Here is a 26,675-nt window from a genome sequence, read left to right as displayed (position 1 = left end):
TCCGACAGAGATTTCCTGTGATGAAAATGCCATAAAGTATCCAAAAGGCTAAAGATAGAGAACATTTCAGAAGAGTCATAGAAGAAGAAACTCCAGGTCTGTTAAGACAAAATGCAGAACTCCATAGCATTTAATCCTATGTAATTTAATTCTGCTTGATTATCCTAAATTGCACGCACAATGCATGCACACCAGTCATCCGCTGCTATGATCAAAGCTGTGTAAATGGCTGCATACCCTCTAAAACAAGTATTGCAAAACAGCGAGCCAAAAAGAAATGCCTTATTTTCAACAGCTCAGGAGAAAGCAAATGTTTGTAGCGTAAAGAAAAGTATGTGCTGTCACAGAGCAGCTTAGTCTTGTCTCTGCTGAACATCAGCAGTTTGTTTGGCAATGCATGGGCAGCCCCTTCTCTGGCTGGCGAAAATTCATTGGTGCCAGTGCCTGTTTGGGGTGAAGACCAAGGACAGAGAAGTGTTTCAGATGGCAAAATGGGAAAAAAACAAGATAATCAAGATAAAGTGAAGAAATAGAATGGTTAACATAATACCAAGCAAAACATCTGGACATGGATTTTTGTAAAAATATGTTCTGCCCCAAGAAGGAAAGACAGACTGTATTTTAGGGGCATTTATAGCTATTCTAAAAAACACTTGGCAGTACAGTACAGAGAAGTAGCATTAATAGTACAGTGGCCTAATTAACTTAATGGACTACCTGTATATCTCTGAATCTATACTTACAGCACACGTATGCAGAGAAGTGTCATTTCCCATTAAACATACAGTTCTGTGCTGTGTTATCATATTTATGAAGTCTATCTCTTTAAAAGAAAAACCCTATATATTTTTCTTCTTGTTTTCATTTCAAGAATAGCTGTCAGTAGCTGCTAGAGACAGTGTCCATTTCCTTTGCAACAAGATAATTGTTTTACTGTAATTAGAAGCTTTTGCGAATAACAAGATTACGGTTTCTAAAGGGTCCTATCAACAAGTTATGAGGTGATATGTTTGGATTACATTATACCTCGTTCACAAACCCCTGCAGTGATACCTAAAGAGATTAATGAGTTTTATTATCATGTACGTTAATCCAAGTATACAAGATAATGATTTTGCATAACAAGCTGTGGGCCAGATTCTCAGCTGCTGTAAATAATAGTTCCATTATAACATCAGTAGAGTTAAATCTGTTTACATCTGCTGAATATATCTTTGAATTTTCATTATACAGGACTAAATTCTCAAACTGTATTTTCAGTGTAGCACAAATGCAGCAAAGCTTGAACTATGGAGCTGATGTCAATGTCTCCAGATACATTTGCAAATTATGTGTGCAGGAGAAAGTAGAGATACCTTGGTAGGATTTCCATTTTCAATGATTTTGTTAAAATATCGTTGCATTTGATGGAGTTATTCCTTACTTACGTAACTGAAAGTGAGAGGTCTTTCAACCTCTTTGCTTTCAAGCAGTTTACAAAAACATTTATTTTTACTGCTTTTTGTGTAGAAACCATTTAACTTCAGATATCTGCTGTGGGTACATTTACAGCAGAGACAACTCCACTTGGTTTCTGTTACAGCTGATGTGGGTGAGGTCAGTGGAAACATCTGTTCTGGCTGAAATGCAGACTTCTGGATAAAAGTAATCTTCCCATCAGATTTTGGCCGTACAACTGGGGTAGAGCTGTTGAGGTCGATGGAGAATCACTCGGATGAACTAATAGAGTTCCTTTGCCCCAGCTCCTCAGGCTGCTTAGCTAGACCTTGCCCTTGCCTCACTTCCTCAGGGTATTATTTTGTTGCCCATAAGCGGTCATGCTCTAGTATCTTTTTGATTAGCAGGAAATCATATTTATTCATATGTACATATAACACAAGGATGGAAAAGCTACTTGAACAAGGCTATATAAAGGAGCCCAGCTTATCCTGCCTGCAGTTGATCAAGCAGGTAGAGCAGCATCCACCCAGCAGAGCAAACAACTGTTGATCTTAAAATGTCTGTTACCCAAGCGCTTCTGCCAGGAGTTCCCACCTCTGCTTCCCCCAAAAAATCACAGCTGGAGTCGATGTTAATGATCAGACGGTGGCAGGTAGTACTTAGTGCTGTTTGGTGCTTTCTTCTACATCTACGTTGTACAAAAAACACCCAGAGCTCAGGTCTTGGTGTATACTCTGTGACTGCCTGCAAAAGTGTGTGTTTGTAGCAGTAACTGGTGTATGATTTTATGTCAGACCCATATGTATCTTCAAAGGTAACTAAACATAAATTATTTTTCTGTGATCAAGCGTGAAATAATTTAAAAAATGGTATTTTCTCAGCTGTCCATAGGACATATACATAGGCAATTATTTATGGCTTGAAAACAATTTCTGTACTGACACTTAGAGACTAACTTCCACCATACCTCAGTTTCTCTCTATCCCTTTTGTTAAGTTGCTTTGTTACCTTCAGTTGCAAACTTCACTGAGTTTAGAGACAAAGACACGACTGTGACTCAGCTTAACTTCTCTAAAATGGATGGCAAGATCTCAAAGATTTGATTAAGCAACTAATGTTTATAAAGTACTCTGTGATACTTAAAGGAAAGTCAATGGAAAGGGAAAATATATAACTTGAGAAACAAACAAACAAAGAAAGAAAAGTCTGGCATTGCTTATTTGATTCCAGTAGTCAAGAGTTGGTAGTTTTCTGCTCGCTGCTTTGGTACCTTAGAGACAGCATATAATTGTCCTATAGGATTTTTTGCTGTCCTGCCAGACCAGGCTTGACAGCAGTGCTACCTGGCACAGACTGAAATGAGAGAAGAAGTATGCTATAATAAAAGGTAACCTCTCTTTCAAGAGGACAATGTAATGCTTACTGTCAGGAGGCAACGTTTATTACAATCACTCAGTCCCAGAAGGCTAGTTACCTTATTTTTCATCTAATTTTATATGCTCATGATTGAATTACTGTAGCAGGATCTAAGGAAACATGATGCTTTGCAGACTGCTGTTAGATTATCTCCTCTAGACACTGTCAAAAAAGCAATATGTGCTGGACCAAGGTCACTCCTACTGTCATTTTCATCATAAAATATGGGCTTACACTTCTGTCTCCTCTCGTAAGGCAGCACTGGCACTGCCACTGATTCCCTCTAAGATAAACAGAAAGAAGATCTGAATGGAAGAGTTTTGCTACTTCATACATAAATTTAATTGAGGATGAGGTTTTTCTCAGTTGGAATGGGATGTAAATTTTAATTGCATAGAGAAAAGGATAAGAAATTACAAGATTTGGCTGTGGAAAGCAATTTATTCCTATTTCTTTAATGGGGCTCAGACATGTACAGTGCAAGGCTGGATGACACTGAGCCAGTAAAAAGCACTGAAGCCCATTTTTAGGTGATAGCTCCTTCTCCTCTGAGGGATGAAGCCTTATCAACAACTACCACTGTAGTCAGCTGTGCAGTTTTAGTATTTCCACCTTAAATAGATGCAACTTGTCTTCAGTGACTCCTTCCCTCACTCCCCAGTGTAACCTGCCAGCACTATTAAAACGAGTCCTAATGAGGTTGTTCATGGGGGAAGAAAGGACGTGCAACCATTTCTGTTGCAGTCTGACTTGTACTCCATGTAGCTGATTTGGTTACAGTGTCTTCACTCTCATAAAAAAGTCTGTGAAGTCTCTGAGACTTTTGCTTGAATACACAGAACCGGCAACGATTTTCTGGACCCTGGAGTTCAGGTCCCTGCTTATTGCGGTCAGTGGCATCGTAGCATCCTTTACATTAGCTGGTCAGTCTCCACCAACTGACCTCAGTCATAAGCTGACCTTGTCCAGCTCAATGCACTTGAAGAGGTGTGAGGTTCCCCACAAAGGGTTAATGCCTTGTAGCTCTGAGACAAGAGGAATAGTGAAGAAGACCTCTGGCACATGCATACGTTGCTGCAGTTAATGCCATTTAATACACGATGAAAATTATAGGGGGGGGGTGTTGTTCATGGAATGCCTACCAGCCTGCTAATTAAAGTTCTCTGTAATCGTGCGTTATCAGGAAAGTATTAATCAGTTTTAGGGATGACACAAAGAAAATTGTTAGTTACACAGAGGGGAGGGGACTGTAATGAGGATTAAGAGAAAACTATTGTCTCGTGCTTGGCAGGGTTGCTGGTGATAGATCAGTGCCTTTGCTGCTGCTCTCTGTGTTATCCTTTCATGCACTGACCAGTTTGGGAAAAATCAGCTTTCACTTTCATAAGAGATCAACAGAACAGGGAACACCGTCTTCTTCTATAGGTCTCAAGTCCTTCCTCCTTTTCCAGAAATAGTAAGATTGTTTTGATTCAAAATACCATAAAATCTCTATAGTTTACTGTAGCTCTTTGAAGATTATCTCTGCTGGAACCCATGTTTGTAGCTGACTGGTCAATACTGTCTACTGTCAGTATTGTGCAGGTCAAATGACTTTAAAGTCACTCTCTCTTTGGAGAAAGGAGAGTCTTCTAACAAAAATGGTAAAGTATTATCACCTGAATTGAATGTCCTCTCTATCACTGTGGTTATCAGTAGCTTATCCTAGAGGGTGTAGATCAGTAATTGCAGGTAACAGGAATGAAGTCATTTCTGTCTTTCCCAGCAGACAGTTTAGTGGCTGTAGACCAAAATGATATAACTGAGCTGTGCTTGATAAAATACCTAAAGAACCAAGAGGAAAGGGATTTATCTGGGTATACATCTGCTGTTCCCCAGGTATGACCTGGGGGACAGCAGCCGTGATGCCAACAGCTCTGTAACTACACTCCTGGCCCTACGGTGCTGAAGGATGCCTATAGGCCTGTGAAATCTTTAAAAATAGGATTTATAGCTCTTAGGTCCTACCAGATAAAATCTTGGTTCAGTTCCATAAAAAGGGAACAAGTGGTGCAAAAGCACAGAGTAGGAAAACTTTGCAGTTTAAGGATCTCCTTTGAGGGGGAAGCAACACAAGCAAATTTACGATAATCTGAGTCAGGTTCCTCATACCATTGTACACGTAATTCATTCTGTCTGTGTATTTATGAGTTTCAAAGACAAGTGCTGCGGGTTTATTCTTTATAGAGGCAGCCATGTAGCTATAAACTTCTCAGCTCCTTAAACTGTTTCTTGAGAATTTAATTATCTTCTTCCCTCCTTTTTGGTGGAATATGGAAGCGCCATCTGGACATGGGAACACTTAGCATTACTTGCTGCTTCCACTTTCTAGGTCTATTCTGAGCATTAAAAAGTCCCTTCATTATTCTACATTTCTTTTATTTTCCAGATTTTTGTTGGCATCAGCAAAGACTTTCACTACCAATGTTCATCAAATCATCTGGCTCTGCTTTCTGGCAGGGAGTCCTGACCTCGCATTTAATGACATTTTAACACCATTGAGTCCAGGGCATGATTTAGCAAGGTTCAGCCTTTCGGTATGGAGAGGTCTAAACCCACCTTTGGGAATCATTTTCCAAATCTAAATTTTTCTGCTCTCTGATGTGGTCACAGCGCAAGCTGCTGCCCACAGAGATGATACAAGTCTGAAATGTATGGTTACACTTCTGGAGGATAGCATATGCACAGAAATTTTTAGTGTGAGTCTAAGTTGTGAAAGACATTAAGTGACTTCATTAATTTATAATGAGGGCTGCTTTAGAGGAATGCATCAGCTCAGCTTTCATGCTTGTTGGGACCAGAATTCAAAAGAGGGCTCATGCCCTTGATCAGTGCAATCTTTCTAAACCCAGTTAGTGACTGCTAACCGGCACCTCTCCTGCCTTCTTTTAACAACGTGGCAAGGGCTTTTTACTAAAAACCACTAGCCAGCACTCCTGTGCAGAAGAACTTTTAAAGGAGGCTGGGGGTGGTCGGGAAAGCCAGGTCATTGATGCCGCTTCATGTACAGCCCCGTGCTGTACGGCATGAGATAAACTCAGCCAACAGCCAGATGGGTGGGAACACCCTTGGAAATGCCAGCATCCAGAACCATTACCATTGCCGTAGTACAGCTCAAGGATTTAAAACCCATGATTATTTTTTTTTTTAATGTGACTAAACATAAAATTCTGGGCATTGTTTCTAGTATTATGGCTATTACTTACATGCCATTACTGCATAAAGACCTTGTCTTCTTTAAGGAGGTCTATACCTTGGAAAATCTCCTAGCATTTTATTCTCTCTTGGGATTACCAGCTAATTTGGATAGGCTCGAATGCATTCCAAAGAAAAGCTAAATTAAAAGCAATAAGGTGCTTGGATTTGTTGAAGAATTTCACTGTAACAAACATTTTATTTTTCCCGTCTTCTTATGGATTCAGTCAGTTTCACCTGCGTGTTTTATAATTCTGACTTTCAGGAATTTTTTTCCCTTAAAATACCATAAAATCATAGAAGTATGAGTTTTAGTCAACAAATCTTCACAAAAAATGGCCTAGTTCTAGCATATAGCTCAAGAGAAATTTTTGCCTGTAATATTCATCACAAAAAAAACAGAGGCTTCTACTGCTAGCGACTGACTTTCTGAATAAAAGTGCCTGAATCCATTCTGCCTCAGTAAAGAAGATCACGAGATTTGTCTTTCACCATGGGTGAGTTAAACCACATTTTGATTCAGTTTCTCCATTGATATGAGAGGGCCATGGGATCATTACAGAGATATTATTGGCAGTGATTTATACATCTAAGTCTCTTTTAACAGGAAAAGCTCAATATTATTTATTATCTCAGGATAATTCTATATTGAGATTTATCAGCATACAGGGAACAGGGTGTAGAAGTTTTATTGTTGGTAAAATAAATACTGCACTAAGTGTTTCTTTTGAGTTATGGAAAGACGTGTAAAGCCCTTTGCAGCCTTTCCCCCGATGATAATTTTCATGCTTTTACCAAGTGGGGAGCAGAGGTACAGCAAGAATTAGTGGCTCGCCTATGGCCACATCTCAAGTCAAGTATCGTGACCCCCATTTCCTTCCTCATATTGCAAGACAGCACTCCAAGGGAAAGCACCATGGGCTACTGGAACAGAGCAGAAATGCGTCTAGCTCTGTAGCCTGTCTCCATCAGCGCATGGTGCATAATTAACCTCTTCAGGATTTTTGCAATAATGTACCCATCAGGGACGTGTCTGCCCAGCTCTGCAATAAGAGGTTGGTTCATGCCTTCAGGCAGGAGAATAATGAACCTTTTTCAACATCTTTCTCAGTTCCTTCATTTAATCAGACCTTTTAACCTGTGCCATTTGGGCCAGACCAACCATCCCCGGAAAGCAATGGAAAATCTGGAGACAAGGTTTTTTTGTACTAACTATGGACAAGCAGATGCCAGGAGCTGCGAATCAGTAGATGTTTACCAACCATTGATAAAGCACAAGTTCCTAAACCGATGTTTTGTCCACAAAACCTAACCCCATTGCTCATATATTGCCTTATGCATCACCCAGAAATCTTGCACATCACAGTCTCATCAATAGCACTCCTGGAACCAGACTGTTCTTAGTAGTTTTTATGCTCAGGAAAACATCACTGCAAGCAGTAATGAAAGCCCACAGCTTAGCTCTTCCCTGGGTATATTTTGCTATTTATGGCCTATAAAACAACACAATATTTAGGCAAATATGTCTGCAAAAAGTAGATGAGTTGTTTTCTTTTTACCCTTTCTATAACAAAATAATATTATTTGTATAGTACCGTTGGATTCTCTAAATCCTGAGTTGAATGTGGTCACCTGTGATATATATACTTATAAACAGGTGGGTTTTATGATAGTTGTCCTAATTTATTGGCTTGTATGTAGGCATGGAGGGTCAAAGGCATGTTTGGTAGCAGTGGTCCTAGAAGTCCTAACCAGCGGCAAAATGCTGGTTAGGACACATGGGTTTGATTCTTTTCTCTGCCACAAGTTCCTTTAGAGAACTGAAACAGGTCTTGTATTTCCAGCTTCCTAGAGGTGTTGGGAAAATAAAATCCATTACTGACTGCACTGTTCAAATGTGCAGTGACAATACAGGGCATAGAGGTTCCTAGATGGATAAATTACCAGAGTGGTTTTGAAAGATTCAGTGAATCTTCAATCTTTTCACTGCAGGGAAACCTTCCCAGCAGAAACCCAGAGATTAGTATGCAGGAGAGTGCTCCTGTAACAAACCAGCATGTAACATGATTAAATCATACCGTAGTGAAGAGTTAACAAGGCATGGCTGCACACGTTTGCTGTTAGCTCACAGCACCACACAATGTTTCGTCTCAATGGCAGCTCAATAACTAGTCTGTAATTACATCGCAGGCCTTAATAAGTGCAGGGCCAGTCCTCCCAGGTGCTGGATGCTCTTAACTCCCACCAGCTGCAGCGGGAGCTGGAGTTACCCCAAGAAGCAGAGGAGCCCCTTGGCACATTGCGGGATGGGTCTGCAGCAAGACCAGCCTCCCACGGCACCATAGCATCGCTCGGTGCCTTCAGAGATGGGCAACGATCTCTCAAAAAGGGATTGGATTTTGAGTTATAGCAGCAGTAAAACAGTTATGAAAAATATAATAACCCATTTTGGCTTAAAGCACGTCATTATGTATTTTATGTTTTTACAGCACTGTGAGTGTTTCAGGCACTGGGAGACCCAGTGCTACTCCCAGGGGGAATATCATCCCACGGTTTTTAGGGTATGGAGGATTATTAGATGCATAAGCGTGTGCGTTTTGCTCCTTGTGGGTGATACAGAAGTATTGATATTCTAAGCAGGACTTGAACAGGGGAAGAAGTGTTGGCTTGTCAAAGGCTACAGGGCCAGTGTTTCGTTGGAAGTGCTTTCTGTCAGTAACACCCAGGTTAGAATCGTAGAAAGTCTTTCTTGCTCTTGAGAGATGAAGAAGGTGAAGTTCCTATTTAACCTCTCCAGGTCACCATTCCACATGCCTTGGGACATCTCTGGCAGGTATCTGGGGAAAACTTGCTGCTGTAGGTACAAGTATCTCACTCTAAGGCCTGAAACAAACCTTAAATGCACAGAGGGGAAATACCTACATTTAATCACTACTTAAACTTAGTTACATAGAATGGCAAAGCATCTTAGAGAATCTCCAAAGCACCTTTTACTGAAATTCAAGTAAATGCTTTCTAAGGCCAGAGCTTGGCAATTCAGGTGACCTTTGGTGAGGGTCATAATCAATGATGTCATTGAGGTAGCCTAAAGAGACTTAATTAGATGCTGACCACTAGTGCTGAAAAGGAGTTTTATTAACCAACCCATGAGCCTATAGATAGAGAAGTGCAGTAAACCCTGGTTTAAATAAATGTGAAAGGCTGATTCCTGCGTCTGGGAGGGCGATACACCAGCTGCCTCCGCACCTCAGTGTAGCCATGTCAGTAGCTCTGAAGTCCTCAGCCAAGGCTTTAAGTACTTTCCTTACTGCAGGTGCCATAAGCAATAGCTCCCAGGTGGTGACTAGGAGGAGGAGGAGGCTTACGGGAAGGTGGTTTCTACCTGCTGTCCTGAGTGATCATGCCTCTCTGCTCCCCATCTCACCGTGCTGTGAAATGCAATAACGCCCTATAAAGCACTTTGTATTTTTCATCGGTGCGTCTCAGAGGACCACAGCACTGTATGTCCACAAGGACTGGCAGACAAAGTCAGTGGTGCCATTGAAAGAGGCGACTTCATCCTCTGTCCACCTTGGGGGCTTTTTCACCAGTCTGCTATTAGTGCCACAACTAGGCTCGCTGTGAGCTGGGTCCGGGAACTGAACTGAATGAAAATTAAATATTATTTTTCTGCTAGGATCAGTTCTAGAAGCTCTTCTGCTATTCTGCTGGATGGTTGTACAAACATTTCTGATCACAAGAAATGCTTGGGATGGGACCAAGTGGCCAAGGTGGGGACGGAAGTGGATGGTACTAGTTTAAATTTTTAAGGGAACCATAGAGTGAGGATTTGGGAGTATTTTGTGGGCCATCTGATGACTGCAGCTTATTACTGTTGCCCCCCAGAGTAGAGTAGTATCTATAGCGTCTATTATTCAAAAATACATGATGTTTTATCTGCCATTATTTTCCATTACAGCAAGTGTTGTAATACTTGAATATTCTTGAATAAAAATAATATTCTTCAACAGAAAGTTTTGCTACTTATTACCTTATGTGCAGCTCGTGGAGGTTAAGATTTGCTGAACTATCTGAGCTGTCCTTGGCCTGGATCTGGAGTCTACCGTTAGGGGTGGCAAGCCAGTGCCTGACACTCTGTGCTGCGGGGGTCTGAGCATGGCGGTGTCTTTCTTGGTAGAGCAGCACAGGCAATCCCCAAGAGCATGCTATCCTTGTGCTACTGCACAAGCCAGGCATCCCCGCCAAAATATCTGGCTAACAACATCTGAGTTGCCTAAGAAACATGGACATCATGCTGAAGTGCTGCTAAATGTCCTGCAATGTGATAACGGCCTCCAGGAACCAGGCATGACCCAACAGTGTGCACGCATCTTCCCACCCAGCTGAATGCTAAATGAGCACAGCGCCCGGGCTTGTGCCTGCAAGGCATTCCCGGTGGTTGCTCACATATTAGGTCACTGGGTGACTGTTATCTGTTGTGACCAGAATGGTTTCCTATACAAGGATGATTACGACAACGCTTGGTTTTTTGTATACCCAGTAGCGGGAGGCTGTAATTAGTGCTTCCAGGCAAACTGTGACCTTTTGGAACTTTTCCTGAGGCTTATGAGGCTTAAATTAGTTTCTGCTGTTTGAAAGCATGCACAGACTTAATCTCTGGGTCCTATTTATATTATAATTACTATATAATTCATATTTGCATTCACTTGACTCTCTTTCTTACTTAACAGCCAAGGTTGGCTCTCGCGTCTCCACTCCTTTGTGTGCAGTTCATGGGTCAGAAATCCCGTGGGTAAAGGCAGGGTGGGGAGTGCTCATTCTCGCTCCCTCACATGCTCGTACGACCTCAGAATAGCAGGCTGGTATGAAAAATCCCTTTTGCACAAACAGAAGATACCACAAGGGCTTTTTCTCCAGGAAAAGAGAGGATGCTATTAGTGGTTTGGAATTTGAAAGAGAACTTCTTTTCTATCAGCTGTTAACAATGTTGTGATTAAAGTAGTATGAGATTAATTTAAATGATTGCTTTTGTGGCTGTTCTGGTCGCATTTTGTCTTCCTTTAAGTAGACCATTCATTTATGCTATAAAATATTTCACTGTATTGTTGTACATCTTTAATCTAATGTGAAGTAACCATAAATACTAGGTAGCATAGAGTGAGTGGGGGAAAAAAACAATATGCATGAATATTTAATAAACAAAAAAATTGAAAATACCTGTAATTTCCAGTGTATGAAAAAGTATTGTGGAATGAATGTGAAAGTCCTATCCCCTTTAAAATACCCTCCTCCTGCAAAGCACTATGTGTCCCTTGCTTTTACACGCTTTGATCCTGTTTTCATTTTGATTCTTGCTTGTAAATATGAGTTGTCTGGCATTGCCCAGAGGAAGGTGATCTATCATCTGCTTACAGCCAGGGTTCTTGTCATTCGGTCATTCCGTATATATAAAATTTTATCTGAACTCCACTCGTAGGAGATAAATGACCATGACAACAGGCTTCCTCCAATGCTTCAAATAATGAAGCTTCACAAATCAGGCAGTGGCCTCCTGCATGTTCAGACTAGGGTGCATGTGCGTTATTTCCAGCTATATGAGCGACCTTCGATGAACTCATTATTCTGCAGTGGATAGTACAGATGTTACCATCCCGCAAGATTTAAAGCTTCCTCTAAGGAAAACTGCTTCTTTCACCTTGTTTGCCAGCTGGATCAGCTGTAAGGTTTATTGCTAGCTTTTGTTTTCTGTTTGCATGATACTTGTTTAGTCCCTTATTAATGCAGTCAGTGCATTAAGGATATATTAAAACCTGAGAACTCATGAGAGGAAAACAGCTTAATAACCAGAAAATGTGAAGCAACATTATTTATGGTTTGTTGTTGTTATTTTTAAAGTTAATATCCAGCATCAGTTATTACGTAAGTAGTTAGGATATCATTATTCTATTGCAAGAGGATATTACTCATGGAAAAGAATAAATTAAGATTATTTAAATCAATTTCTACTAGGCTTTTAATGGAACAAACACAAAATATACAATGAAGTTTTATTCTGTCAGTGTTAATGAATTTTAAATGGCACTGAAGAGAGATTGTTTTCTTTCATGCTGCGATTACAAGGAAATACCCTTTTCCCTTGAATATATCAGCAGTAGGTTTGTTAGACGAGCTGGGAAGAGTAACAGGGACTGCAATGCTCTTCCGCCCCTTCCCCAGCTCTACCGGGGGGACATGGCTACACAGTCTCTCCATCATGACAGTCCTGACATTTGTGGCACTTTTTAATCATGGAATCACAAAATCTTAGGAGAATTCAGGTTGGAAAGAACCTTAGGAGGTTTATATGCAACTTCCTGCTCCAAGCAGTATCAGAGAAGAGATCAGAGCAGGTTGCTCAGGGCTCTGTCTAGTCTTGTCTTCAAAGCCTCCAAGGATGGAGAATGCACAACCTCCCTGGGTATCCTGAGTTATCCAGTGACTTCCCAAGGTAGACAGAGAATACAGGAAATGTCAGGCATGTTTCTTCGCATATGGTATTTCTCTTAGGATTAGCATATACTAATCCAATAAGAAACTACATTTTAAAAACAGGGACAAATGTTAAACTTTTGCTTTCACTTCTTTTCAAAGTTTGCAGAAAGTCTGGATTAATTTTGAATTGAGAGAGGTTAAATTAATGAGGAGTTCAATTAGAAATAGCAGGAAATAGAACACAAATTGGAAAAAGAAAGAGCTGGGTGCAGGGGTTTCTCTGTTCAGATTTGTTCTTCCAGCCATAGCCCTGAAGCAGCACGCTAGAACAAAACACCCTGGCCTGTTGGGAAGTCAGTGGTCCCCAGGTGAGCTAGAGTGGTTCCCTCCTGCCTCTGGTACATCTCCAGGTACACAGTCGTGGTGCACTGTCAGGTTCAGGAACGCTGCAAGCAAATTCTCCTCACCTACCTCCTTTTTACAGCTGATCTTATCACTATGATGGGTGAATGTACCTGCAGCATTTCTTGAAGGTCTTGGGTGTTTTGTGCTCCTCTTTGGAACCGTCCACATGCATTTATTGCTTTATGGCTTTTGCAAACCTTAGCCAAAGCCTCATGAAAGGAAAGAAATACTTTCACTCAGCCCACTCAATGTGATACCTCATTGGATGATATTAATTAAGAAGGAGAGGATGGGGATTAGTAAAAGAATTGTAAGGGAGCCGTAAATCAAAGGCAGTAGATTATGATGAAGGGAAATATAAAGCTAATTGGAGATCAGCAGCAGGGTTCATTAGGATCTGGTCTTGGGAATGACCTTGCTTAGATTGTTCCCTGGCAGCCTGGGAACCCAAGGCTAGACACAGCTAATGGAATTTGTTAAGGCCACAAAGCTGATAAGCATCATCAGAAGGCAGAGAGAAATACTGGAGAAGCTGGCTGTCTTGCAGGGCTGGAGTGGGAGAAATTAATAGTACAAAGAGCAAAATTAAGCACATGGTGACTCAGGGCAAGGGTTTGTCTCATGTGCTTGAAGTTCAAGAGTTACAAATTCCCCAGAAGAGCACATGGGTGCCTGGGCATGCAGTGCTGGTCACTGGAGTCTGCAAACTGCTTACCGGCTGTGGTCGTGGAAAAGGCAAATGCTCTTTTAGGATGGAACAGGGAAACAAGTGTCTGTGGAACCGGGCAAGTAGCAGTTTCACTGTATAAGGACCAGTTAAGACACCCTCTGCAGCAGGGGTAGAGTCCTGGTCATTAGTGTTCAGGAAGGAGGAACTGAATGTAAAACGTTCTTGCATTAGAGTGAGAGAAAAAGAAACTAGGTCTTACAAAAGGGAGCTAAAATATTCTAGTTTATCCTACTGGATGAGAGCTCTGGGACACGTGACTGCTCTAAATATAATGGGAATACTCATGATTAGTAGAAAACAGCTTGTTGGAACAACCCCAAAAAGGTGTAAATCAGAGTGACATCCAGGGTAGCTTCAAGTCAGAAGGCAGCTCCAACCAGAAAAGCAAGACAACAGTAGGAATTACATCAGTGGAAACAGATTTAGAGGGCATTTGTCAGTACTTTCTGAATGCACAATTACCTGAAGAAGCAATAGGGGGTCTTCTCAGACCTGGAGGTCCCCCATCCTTCGGTGTTTCAGTGACCATAGAGGGAAGTCAGTGGGATGGAACCAGTTAGTGTCAGTCCAGCTGCCCACACTGCTGCTTGTAGGCGCCTCTCAAAATCCCATGGAACAGACTGAGGACCTGACCATGCCTATTCACTCGAGCAACCTTTTGAAGAACTCATCGGACCTATTTTGTGTGGTATAATTAAGGACAAAGCTCTTGCTCATTTGCCTCTAGTCACTGCTAACTGAAGCCACCTCAGAATAACCAGATTTATTTCTGCCCTACATAAAGTAAGCATGAAATTTATTACTAGTATCAGACAGGGCAGAAACAAGCAGTACCATCCGTGTGGTTTGTGCAGTCCCGCGTCTTGCCCGAGAACAAGACAGTATTGATTATTTTACAAGACAAGTTACATTTGAGGAAGTAAAGATTAGATTAAAAAATTAAATGCCTTGGGGAGGGTGAATAGCAGCACAAATCTGTTTGATGTTTGTGTCAACAAGGCGGCCAAAGCAAGCAGCACGAACATCTGTCTGTAGCGTACGCTGGAAAATACTGTAAAGGGGGAAATATTTTAATTGTAAGCACCGGTTCACAGAACTCCCCATGTCTTTATTTATTGGGCTGATAATATCACCCCAACATATGAACTTTATACAGCACACATAAATAATTCATGGATTAGCAAATAAAGAGATCTGGAATCTGTACACAGAGATGGCTGTTGACAATTATCTCACTTGTGCAGAGCCAGACCCTCTCAGCTCCCATCGCTTGCAGCTGCTCTTTTAAATCATTCATCAGCGCTTAAGAGATATGCTGGTGGCGCTGGCAGAGAGTATTTGAATTTTCATTGTTTACACACTGTGAATTTAGCTTCTGGTCTGAAATTATCTGCCACATTGAAGCCTTTGAGAATATGGATGAGGAGAAAAAGACAATTCCTCTTTTTTCCCTTCCTTAACACTCGGATAACTTTGAATACCTTTTTTAATTTTTTTTGCAATTTTAGTTCATATTCTTTTTATAATCACTACTTATATTTTCAAGTTGAAACTGATATAATTCCCGATGCTGTTTAGACCATGAAAACATCAGGAATACTGTGAAATAATTCTCTTTAAAGTATTACCAAAAAAATGTCTGGTAAATATTTTGTTGAAAGTTGTACGATTTTCCATTTTTATTCTGGAAATCTATACCTTACCACCTAAATATCCAGAGTTCCTTCTTTCTGATGGTGTCTAAGCAGAACCCTGTTGGAAATAATAATGAAAGCTGCTTAAAAAATTGATGACAAGCCACAACCAATGCTTTTTCTTGTCAAATTACTGAGGCACTGAGTTTCTGTGCACTTTCAGATCACAGCGGGTAGTACTTCCTTCATGATAAATTTGCCCATGTCATTATAGTAGTACGGCTTAATTTACTTCTAGCATGGAAAATGAGAGTAACATTTTTAAAGTCATAGGCCTTATGATGAAGCCAGACAGAATTCTACCTGTATTAATTGAAAATCTCATTCCTGTAACAAGAGATTTACGCCATGTTATTAACTACGCGTCTATCCAGGAATGTATAGACATACACAGAGAAGTTCTCCTGTCAATAGTTTTGGTCCTTTCTCTTAGGCTATAAATAAAGCAGCAGTATTAAAACAGCTGTCAGGTTACTGGAGTTAGCTGGTGCAACGCTGGCGCCGAGGAGAGGGGAGTGGAGCCTGCAAGCCTGGTGAAGCAGTTCCAGCTGACAGCACTCCAGCGCTCCTGGTCCTGCTCCTGCCAGAGGGATGCAGAGAGGGATCACGGGGTTACAGAGCCCCTATGGTGCCACCCAGCATCCTAAAAATTCTGGAGGAGATGGCAGGGAGCAGCAATGCCAGGTCCCACGCCTCGGGGTGTATCGTAGCCCTGGTTGTAACTACACCTAGGCAGCCAGGACCAGGGGAAGAAACCCAAGAGCATCATCATCATCCCCTCGGCATGCAGGGAGGTGGCCTGCCCAGGATTTTGGGAACAGCCATCCAGGCTATGCGGTATGCGCTGGGTGTCTCTTTAACTTTCTACATCAGGGCCAAAGCAGCTTGGTATCTGCTTTACTTTCTTAAAGGGCAGCACTTTGTGCTTTATTCTGCATGGGCCACAGGCAAATGCTGAATTCCAGCCTGCGCCTGAAGTTGATCTGCACACAGGACCTGTGTAAGCAAGAGGCAGAGCGTTTGCAAAGTTTCCAAGGGGGACAGGCAGCCACGGGCACTCATCAGCACTGATTAAAGAACAGAAGCAGCAGAATGTGCCAGGGCTCAGGAGTCCCAATCAAAGCCCGTTTGAAAGGGCTCTGGAGAGAGGAGACACGGAGCAGAGGATGTCCTCGCTCTGCTTCTGTCAGCTCCCAGCAGTTCACTGAACAAATTAGGTTTCACTCTCAGATCCACAAATGACAGTGGATGGCATTTACCAGATGGCATGTGTAATGGGACTGTCACACCGTTATAGGTTTAAAAATAAAGTATGGGAGGCAGCTAATGAATATACACTTCCTAATTTCAAGAATTTCTTTCTATCCCTGTCAGGTGTTAGGCACTCAACTTGTGAGTGTTGAAAGACTTTTGATGTGTGTTATGAAAAGACATAGTCTAGCATGTAACTAGGTTGTTTTACTTTAAAAATTGGCATTAAGTAATTTACGTCATTCCTAAAAAAGTGATTTTTCTCTTAATGACTTTCAGCCTGCTCACAAGTAAAATGCATTGTTTAACTGGAATGTCATCTTTAGGAATATTTAATATTGACAGTAATCTTTCCCATAAAGCTGGTGATTCTACTCTGTAGATTTCTGTCTTTGCCATTTTTCCTCATTTGTTTAAAAATAAAAATTCAGCAACTCAGAAGTCTTATTTTTTCAAGGATACTCATGCATATTTTTAAATATTTTTGTTTTACATTACCTCAAACTGAATATCTTTGTATGGGACCTCACTTTAAAATATGATTTGAGGAGACAACAGTAAGGCAGTGACAGACCGAGGGAACACAATATGTAATACGTGGAATTTTCTAAACTACATACCAGCTTTTTTCTTTATTAGCTTCTCACAGGTTTTCCAGTGCCAACACAGAAAGAAAAAATAAATTAGAAAATAAAAGGATTATATGCATTGTATTTCTCTCTTTATCGTTTTCTTTTTGTTAGGCATTTTTGTGTTAATTAAAGGACAGCTCTAGCTCCAATTGAAGCCATTTGGGAGGATTGCTTTTATTTTCAGTGATGATTTTATCATGCCCATGTTTATTAGATTTGTTGCTTTTCCAGCAGACTGGCTTCTGGGACTGCAGGGAAAAAGCAGGGCAGATTTATAAACAGGTATGGTCAGCATATCAATGTGTATTGGCAGTAGAAAGGTAGATTCAGCTAAATCCTGATGAGTAAAACACAGTTTTCCTCTGTGCATTATACTTACCTAGCTGCAGTCTAAGAAAATGATGCAAACAAAGAAATTGGCTTGTTAATGAAGAAAATTCTCAATTACTAGGAAACAAAAGTCAGGTTGCCATATCAGTCAGGTTAATTTTAAATAAAACCCTTTTCTGCCTCTTGTCTATATAGGTAAGATCTACACAAAACACTCTTGATTGTATGCAGTGGGATGGGATGGGATGGGATGGGATGGGATGGGATGGGATGGGATGGGATGGGATGGGATGGGATGGGATGGGATGGGATGGGATGGGATGGGATGGGATGGGGAAAGCCACCAGCACAGTTATACCGCCCTAAAGTCTTTTTATCTCTCAAGAACTTATTTCGCTTCCCAAACCAGTATGGATGGGGATGGCTCAGTGACCCGTTTCTGTTGCCATTTGTGTGCACACTTTCAGTTACCGTGTTTCAGAGTTGTTTTTTTTTTCTCAACCAGCTTTACACAAATCGCTGGTGCACATGACTGGTGATGACACAGGATTTGCCTGTAGGTTCAAGGACTCAAGGCATCTTAAAGGGGCTTGGCACCTTGAAGCTGTCTTCATTTGGAAGCATAAAAAAAAATTGGGCTTTTTGATATTCAATGTAGTTCAACAGCAGGTTTCCCCTGCACGCTGGCAGCATGGCCCCAGACTGTCAGAGCCCGAGAAAGGAGGAAACATGGTTTCTAACACCCTTTCTTCCATGGGTCTTTCATAAAGACAGTTCCAAATTTTGCCATCCCCACCAATTTCTCAACCTCATTACGTAGTAAATTTGAACTGGGAATACAGCATATACAAAAGAGAAATCCTGGTACCTCAAACCCTGTGCTGGAGCATGTCCAGAGCCGGGCAGGGGCTGGGGGACAAGGCTGGTGGGGGGCATCTGAGGGAACTGGACGGGTTTAGCCTGGAGAGGAGGAGGCTGAGGGGGGATCTTATTGCTCCCTACAAATTCCTGAAAAGAGGGTGTAGTGAGCTGGGTGCGGGTCTCTTCTCCTGGGTAACAAGTGATAGGACAAGAGGAAACAGCCTCAAGTTGTGCCAGGAGAGGTTTAGACTGGGTGTTAGGAAGAGTTTCTTCACCAAAAGAGTTGTCAAGCACTGGAACAGGCTGCCCAGGGACATGGTTAAGTCACCATCCCTGGAGGTATTTAAAAAACATGTAGATGTGGCATCTCAGGACATGGTTTAGTGGTGGACCTGGCAGCATTAGGTTTATGGTCTTGAGGGTCTTTTCCAATGTAAATGATTCTATGATCTATGATCTTCACCAACACGCAGTGTGGGAGGACTCTGGCTCTGCTGCTGGGGTCTTTGCTGGGCGCAGGGATGATCTTTTCCCCAGCTGCTCACACTTGCAGCTGCTGCTGCATCGTATCGCATTATTAGGAAAGGGAAGGAAAGTAAGACAACCACTATCTCTGAGGTTAAGAATTAACAATTTGCATCATTGCAGTACTTCTTCCACCTTCCTGATCAGTGTTATCAAACTCATTGGAAAAGCTACGAACGGGTATGGTAGTAACATACAGGTGGTTGTACTGTGTCAGACGGGAGTTCATCTTGGCCCAGCGTCCTGTCTCCGAGAGCAGCCAGCAGATGATAACTGCAAACCAGACAGAAAGAAGCTGACGACAAAATGAACCTAATCTCATGTACCATCCCATTTTTCTATCAACCAGCCACTTGGTGACTTTCTGAAGAAGCAGCTGAATCCAGACCACTGTGCTAAGGGCTATAGCATCCTACAGCATCCTGTGCTGGAGCCTGCAGCATCCTGTGGTACAGACTATAGCATCCTAAAGACTGTAACATCCTACAGCAATGAATTCTGTGGTTCACTGATGTGCATTGCATAGTAATGATAATCCTCTTTGTATAATACTGACTGATTTCAATACCCAAATGCTGCATTTTAAGATAGCATATGTGGTTGTCTTTAGTGTGAGCGCCAAACTGGTATTTAATTCATTTAAATTAAAAAAAAAAAAAAGAAAAAAAAAAAGAAAAAACTGAAAGCAAACAACTCAAAACATTTGCAAAACAGCAACAGTTACCCATGGCATACAAAATGTAAATGCTTTGTGCTGTGATGTTTGGGTGTCATTAGAATAATTTTAAAGCAAGTGATTTAATTGTGTTTGTGCTAATTATAATGTTTACAAATTAGGGAAAGATGCATTTAGTGGTCTGTTGGGAAAGGGCTTTGAAGCCTCAAATGTCTTTGAGTCTACAGTACTGTCATTTATTCATAGACTCTTTCTAATACCAGGGTGATTTGCTTTTTAGATTACTCTTGCATGGAAAGCCAGTCTCAGGAGTCTTCAGCTCCGTGGAATTCAAAACCAGGTTCACGTGTGTCTGTGTGTGCTTCAATAGAAATTTAATCAAGTTCTTTTCTTCTTTTTTTCAAGGTCCTCGTGTCCCGATGGTGACTGTTCACAACACAACCGACGCACAGAGTAAGAATGGGCTTGAGCTTTGCAATTCTTCAGAGAAGAGTAGCCAGGCAGGACAGTGAGATGTGGTTGCTCTTTGGTAAACTCACACCAGCAAGGAGCCCAGGCTCTGCCTAAATACAAGTCTTCTGCAAGGGAAAGGGACTTGCAGAGCTGTTGTGGTGCCATCACAACACCTTGGTGTTTGGAGTACAAACACAGTGGTTTAGGCATGATGTTTGCCATCACCTTTCTCAAAAAAAAAAAAAAAAAACCAAAGTCCAGATCTCTCTGTCTTTTGTTAGTCTTCCACAAACTTTGTTTTACATCCCACTCAAGACAAAACAAAGATTTAGCTTAATCTACGGGTTTAATAAAATCACTCTGATAGGGATTACCAGGCTGAGAGAGATAATGCAGAAGAGTAAGCCCCACAACTTGTACCTCTGCCTGGTTTCCTGACCTGTTCCTGGGGATTGTAGCACCTATTTTCTGGTAAGGCTTTTTCATGCTAATGATTCACATCTACACCAGTGTGAAGCTGAAATTACTCCAAATACAGGCTTCTTCCCTCAAAATCTGTGGTACTTACTGGCTGTGGCCATTGCCAGACTGGTCAGGACTCCTTGTAGAGTCCAGAGAGCCACCAGGTTTCTGGGGTTCCTCCTTCACACCCATAGCAATAGAAATTATCCAGAAAGATCCATTTTTTACCCCAAGTCAGCATGGCTGGGAGCCTCAGGGATAGAGCCTTTCTCTGTCCCTACTATATAGGGGTCTTAAACCAAGATGCCCCTTGCTGTTTTTCATGAGTCTGGGAAGACTTCATAGCACGGTGTGGGATTCTCACCGTGAAACCAAGATTTATCTCCTCCCATCATTTTGATGGGAGACCTTTATCTTTCATTTTAATGTAGACTTTAGCCCAGCTTTAACCTACAGTTAGGGACTTCAGGCATTGCTGTGATCCACATAATAAGCAACACTTTTATTCTACCTGCTTTGTACATGGCCGGTATCAGTTTATCAGGTATCAATTTCATTTAACTGGATTTACAGCAGCTCACTGCTGTTGCCTCTGCAAAGAAACAGACCAAAGCAGGTAATCTGGCTCTTATACTAAGGTTTTCTGAGAAATGCTGAGCTGCTTCATTTCCCACTGAGGGTGACAAGTGTTAAAGCAAAGAATCCCGTAGCACCAGGACATGTAAGAGAAAAGCACAGGATCAGTCTTCCTGTATACAGTTTCTGTGTGTTCCCTGTTTTATTCCCTGTTTTCTCAATTTCTGTTGGCAACACACATTTCAAGCCCTTACCACACCTAGAAAAGTTTTGCTTGTAAGCAGGATGTGTAGAGTGCAATACCAAATTCTGATTGAATTTTTTTTTTAAATCCAATTTACAATCAGATTTGTGGCATATTGTATCCTTTGCCATTAAAATAGAAATACTCAGTAGTGTTTCACTTAGTGTCAGCAGTGTCCAATATTGTTAATGAGATATATTGTACATTTAACACAAATCTATCTTTCCACCGTTTTCCATAATTTTTTTTCCAATTAAAATGTTCCTTTGGAGAGAAAGACATGCATAACATTTAGCAGCATCCTGGAACAAGTTAGCTTAAAGCAATATACTGCTGCATGACTGTCCTGTAAGGATAGCGAGAGAAATCTTTGCTGCCAGAGAAAAGCTGTGCAACGTACCCTGGCCCATGGCTGAGACCATCTGCCATCACCTTGCTTATGGGGTGACTGTGAAATAAATGCTTCATTTCCCCGTGACTCAGTTTCCCCACTGCTCTTTAATTTCTGGATAAAAGTGCCATGATGGAGCTGATTGATTTTGCTGAGTAGGGCTCTCACCGAGGAACCAGGGTTATTGCTGCTGGCAATGGTGGGCTAGAGGTATGGCTCCATGTGCCTGTCTGCTCCCTTGTGAAACAACTTCTGCTGTAAATATGCAAAAGTTGGCACGTGTAGCTAGCTCTCCTGGTCTACAAAAATACAAGAATTGATTTTTCAAGCAATACAGAAAGCAAATTGCAAGCTCCTAGCTTTTCAGTCTCTCTGCACCAGTGACCACTGGTATCTCAGCCAGTGCACAAGGATGTCTCATCTTTTCCTCCCAGCAGAGATGTGGGTTTGGCAGTGCCCTCACTGAGCATGACCCCAGGGCAGCCCTGGGGATGCCTGCAAGGCTCTACAGCCCACAGACAAGGTTGCCACAGGACCAGGAGAGTTTCTTAGCTCTGACCTGCAGCTCCAATGTCCCTTTCTGGTTTTTCCCTGTTAAACACACCACCTTAATTTTACCATAGACATGGAGATGGCTGACTGGCTGTAACAGCGTGTACAGAATAGTGCTCTCATGACCTGTGTTATAGCCTGCTGCATAGTTTTATAAAATACTTCTAGGTGCATAAAATGAGAGAGACCATAAAACAAGAAACAGCAAATGAAGGGCTTGAAAAAAAACATAAAACACGCTAAGACTAATTTTATTCTGACAGGTATATATGTGTAGCATTTATTGCATAGAGAGCTCAATCTAGTCATGTACAGAACACATCCCCTACTGAAATTCATGATTTTCTGCATATGATTAGCATCTCCCCTGGTTCCTTTTTTCCCCTCATTCTTTTCCTTTTGAATAAAGGGCAACTGACAGTTGCATGTTACTGAATTTACTTATTTAATATGAGCCCATTACTCTATAAAGGGAGTTTGCCTCTGTATTCTGCAATAATCTGATAATAGTGAGTTGCACTGAATATTATAGCGTGCTTACATTTAATTAAGCAATGACCATTTGTACTCCACAGACTCAAGCTCCCTGTGGTCCTAAAGCAGAAAAGAAAGTCCTTTAGGAGATATGCCAATCTTTTTTATTTCCTCCACAGTCTTCTTGGCTTTCTGTGAATGCAATTATATGAACAAATAAAACGGCTTGACTGAATTCCCCTACGTGGCAAGCCCCTTTCTGCTGATAAAGCTACTTGTGTGTGCCATAATTAAATGAGATTCTTAATATTTAACTAAACGTAATAGGCTGTTGCTTTGGCACTTTTGAGGGGGTTGTGCTTTCAATAGAGATGAGCCAAGCTTTTCAGAAGCAGGGTGAATAGTCACTGAACCAATACACTATTGCTGAAAGATCTGTGAAATGTATTAACTGGGAAGGGCACGGTTTTGTGCTGTGCCTGCCTGTTCAGCAGAGATGTGCAATGAAAGCATGATAATCAGGTACCATAAGTATTATTTGAGGAGCTGGGGTTACACAGCTATTGATCAGTGCGTCTCGAAAGGGAAGTTACAGTCAATGAAACACATAATTTGGTGTGAAACCTCAAACCCTCCTTGGGTTCGCATGGCAGAGACAATGCCTGGATCCCCCTGGTTCAAACGCAGCCTGATGCCACGGGGATGAGCCCTGCAATGGGCCCTCCCCGGACCAGGTTTCACTGCCCCCACCGCGGCATCCCCCTGGCCCCTGGATCCCTCCTCCGTGGGACTCAGGAGCCTCACCATCACCAGGAGACATTTCCCACCACTTAGGACATACAGCCTGAAATGTGTCCTAAAGATGGGCCCTTTCCTTACCACCTGGGAAGGACTTGCTCTTTCTGGTGTTGGAGATGGACTTTTTTCTAGAAGAGGCTCAGCGGTTAGAGCGCATGGCCAGGATGTGGGGAATAAAGGTTAAATACTGGGAAGGAGGAAGGATTCCTCTATTTCATCCCAGAGTCCCTGGATAAGACACACAAGCCAAATGGACAAATCTTGAAACACTCCAAAAAACAAGGTTGCTCCAAAACCTGACATCACAGGTTTGTATGATCTTTGTCCTCTCTTCTTTCCCCATGGCTTCCTTCCCACCGATTTTCTCTTGTGCAGCAGCACAACTTTATCCTCAAGCCCTCCACAGACTCCTCCCTTTCCCCATTCTTTATGTGTAACTTGGGCATAGACTTGAGGACCACTTCAGTTGATACCTAGCTTTGCATGGCAGGTAGATAGATGTCTGACTGGGACCCATAGCAGTGTCTCAGCACTGAAGGTCACATTCCATCTGCTGTAAGTCAGGTGAATGCCACTGATTTCAGGAATATAGCTTTATGCCAATGCAGAACCTGGAACGGGTTTCAAAGACTTCACTGAATTAGACATCTGTGAGGACTAGAAGGAAATTCTTTCATAAGGAAATTTGTGTTACGAATACTAAGATGACTATAAAACGTTAAAATGCTTTTTCACAAACAATGCCCAAAGTTTTTATGTTCTTGTCCTTATTCTTTCAGAAATTTTTGAGCTGGAGGTAAATGAAAATGTGCAGCTGGCTGTAAACGACAGGCAAATGCCTAAGGTAGAATACATGGAAATCAAGATAGATGATTACAGTAAGTGGCACCTTTCCTCTGTCTTATTTTTATTTTTCACTGCCATTGGTGTGAAATGATACAGTCATCTTGGCTAGACTGGCAGGAGGAAAAATGACTTTGTCTCTCAATAAACTCACACAGTTTGCAAAGCACTCTTTTAGGATGTGCTACATGAGGAGATTATTACAGAGACAGGATTTGATGAGAATGCAGCTGAAGATAGGCAAATTATAGGGTTGGGTTTGGGTTTTTTTTTTGCCTTTTAATGTTTTCTTTGCAGAGAAAAAGCCACTTTGGGAAATGACACAGTGTGGTGCCCCCATTGTTCAGGGCATTTGTGCTAGCTGGACTAGTGTTATTATTTGAGATGGGTTTGAAGTGGGATACTGTATGTACTTGCTGGCTACAGCTGCGGCTGCCTTTCAGTGTGCAATACTGCATGGGAGTGAATGAAAGCAGCTCACCAATGACCGCCCATCAGAACCATTCAGGATTCTTTGAGAAAGCCGTATCATTTGACAGGGTTGGGGAAAAAAAAAAAAACAAAAAACAAAAAACAAAAAAACAACAGCTTTATGAGAGAAACCAAAAGAGATTGCACCTGGAATAAAGAAGGCAGAAACTTGGAGCGGTTTATATCCACAGCTGGTGCATTGTTTGTACCACTTGTATAATCAGTCCCCACATAACTATATGCCTGCCAAAAAGAGAGAGAAAAGCCTCGTGACAAACAGCCAAAGTGTAAGCATTTTCTGCCTGTCTCTGTAGTTGTACCTGAAACAACCTAAAAAGCATCTTTGCTGGCTCTAAGCAGGTATCTTGTCTAGATGTGGAAATCCCCGTACTCAGAGTCGCGCAATGGCTCCCAAAAATCCCCATTTGCGTGTACAGTGGCAACTCTAAAAAAAAAAAACCAACCACCCCAAAGATCCTGGGTTTAGAATATGACCCGTAATATCTCCCATGCCCGAAAGGAGCATACCTCTCAGATTGGATGCATTGATACGGGAGCAGTGAGGTGTGACGGATGGCGGGTTACTAATTCCAGCCATTACCGGGTGTTATAAAATGTGATGCAAAGGCTGAGAGACAGTTGCTATTTGAAAAGGATAATAATGGCCCTAAAATGTTCTGCTTGCCACATGGGCATTAGGAACATAAACCAGTGCATAAAATAACAGGAGCAGACATGCACTTCCAGGCCTTATGGGCAGGGAAAGACGGGGGGAAAAACCTGTCATAAAGATCACATCTATCCCCCCCGTGAGCCATCTATCTCATCATGACGCTGGCAGCTTGTTAGGAGTAACTCAGCTTGATGCTGAATTTCTAAACTGCAGGTAACACTGAGATGCAATTTTGCTCATTTAACCAAAAATATATGTGTGTGTGTGTGTGTGCGTGTGTGTAATAAATGCAAGCTGGCCGCAGCCAGGCAGCTGTTCTGTGCCTTCCCTGCATCTTCCAAGCTTTGGGCTGAACAGCCTTGGGAACGCTACACGGAGTGCTCAGTTATATTTAAAGTCAAGCGATGGCCTTTTTGGCTGTCCCTGGGCCATTGATCCAATTTGCAGCTATTAGCATTCAGATGGAATAACTAATTAGGCAGAGTGTCAGACAATGATTGCAAAGCAAACCACTTAAACCGCGCAATTAATCTGTGTATTAATCTACTGAAAATGCTTCTAATACCGATTTAATTGCTGGGCCTTTGCTAATCTGGATTGTAGCTAACATTTTAAAAATAAATGCGCTCTCATTAATGTGGAAAGCATTTGTATGGCAGCATTTTTAGCTGTCGATATGAAGCCATAGGAAGCAATTAAATGAAGCTTTGGTGAGCACGTCCCTCACTCATATCGGTTCAGTACCAGTACAACAACGTGGGCTTCAGCACAGCTACCTCCTGTTTTACAGGAAAATTAAGCCCTCTGGAAGTTAGGATTAAAATACGTTTCTCTATCTGTCTTCACACCATTACAGCAAGATAATCCTATTCTCTCCCCCAGCCCCCATACTTAATTGGGTTTTAAATTATCGTTTTCATCGCCAATTTTCCCCCTCCTCTGCTGCCCTGAAATATTGATTTCTGGCTGCGTCACTCATCCAGCTGCCAAAAAGGAAAATTATAGCTATTGCCAGATGTTAATTGAATGCTGTAAAAGTGATGCATGACTGAACAGCTTGCGCCGTAGTCCCG

The 26,675-nt window shown here is 41.8% G+C and overlaps 1 protein-coding gene across 2 annotated transcripts in view; it reads left to right on the top strand.

The window, feature by feature from the left end:
* Positions 1-26,675, top strand: part of DPP6 (dipeptidyl peptidase like 6) — a 423,216-nt gene that overhangs the window by 384,441 nt on the left and 12,100 nt on the right. For both annotated transcript variants that reach the window (XM_040592220.1, XM_040592221.1), the window contains exons 17-18: positions 20,071-20,118; positions 24,395-24,493. In XM_040592220.1, coding sequence (XP_040448154.1) covers positions 20,071-20,118; positions 24,395-24,493 — 147 coding nt within the window. The remainder of the gene's footprint in view (positions 1-20,070; positions 20,119-24,394; positions 24,494-26,675) is intronic.

Source organism: Falco naumanni, chromosome 4, assembly GCF_017639655.2.
Source record: "Falco naumanni isolate bFalNau1 chromosome 4, bFalNau1.pat, whole genome shotgun sequence".
In the NCBI taxonomy this organism is placed as follows: domain Eukaryota; kingdom Metazoa; phylum Chordata; class Aves; order Falconiformes; family Falconidae; genus Falco; species Falco naumanni.
The sequence above is the reverse complement of the archived record's forward strand: the minus strand, read 5'-3'. Positions and strand labels throughout refer to the sequence as shown.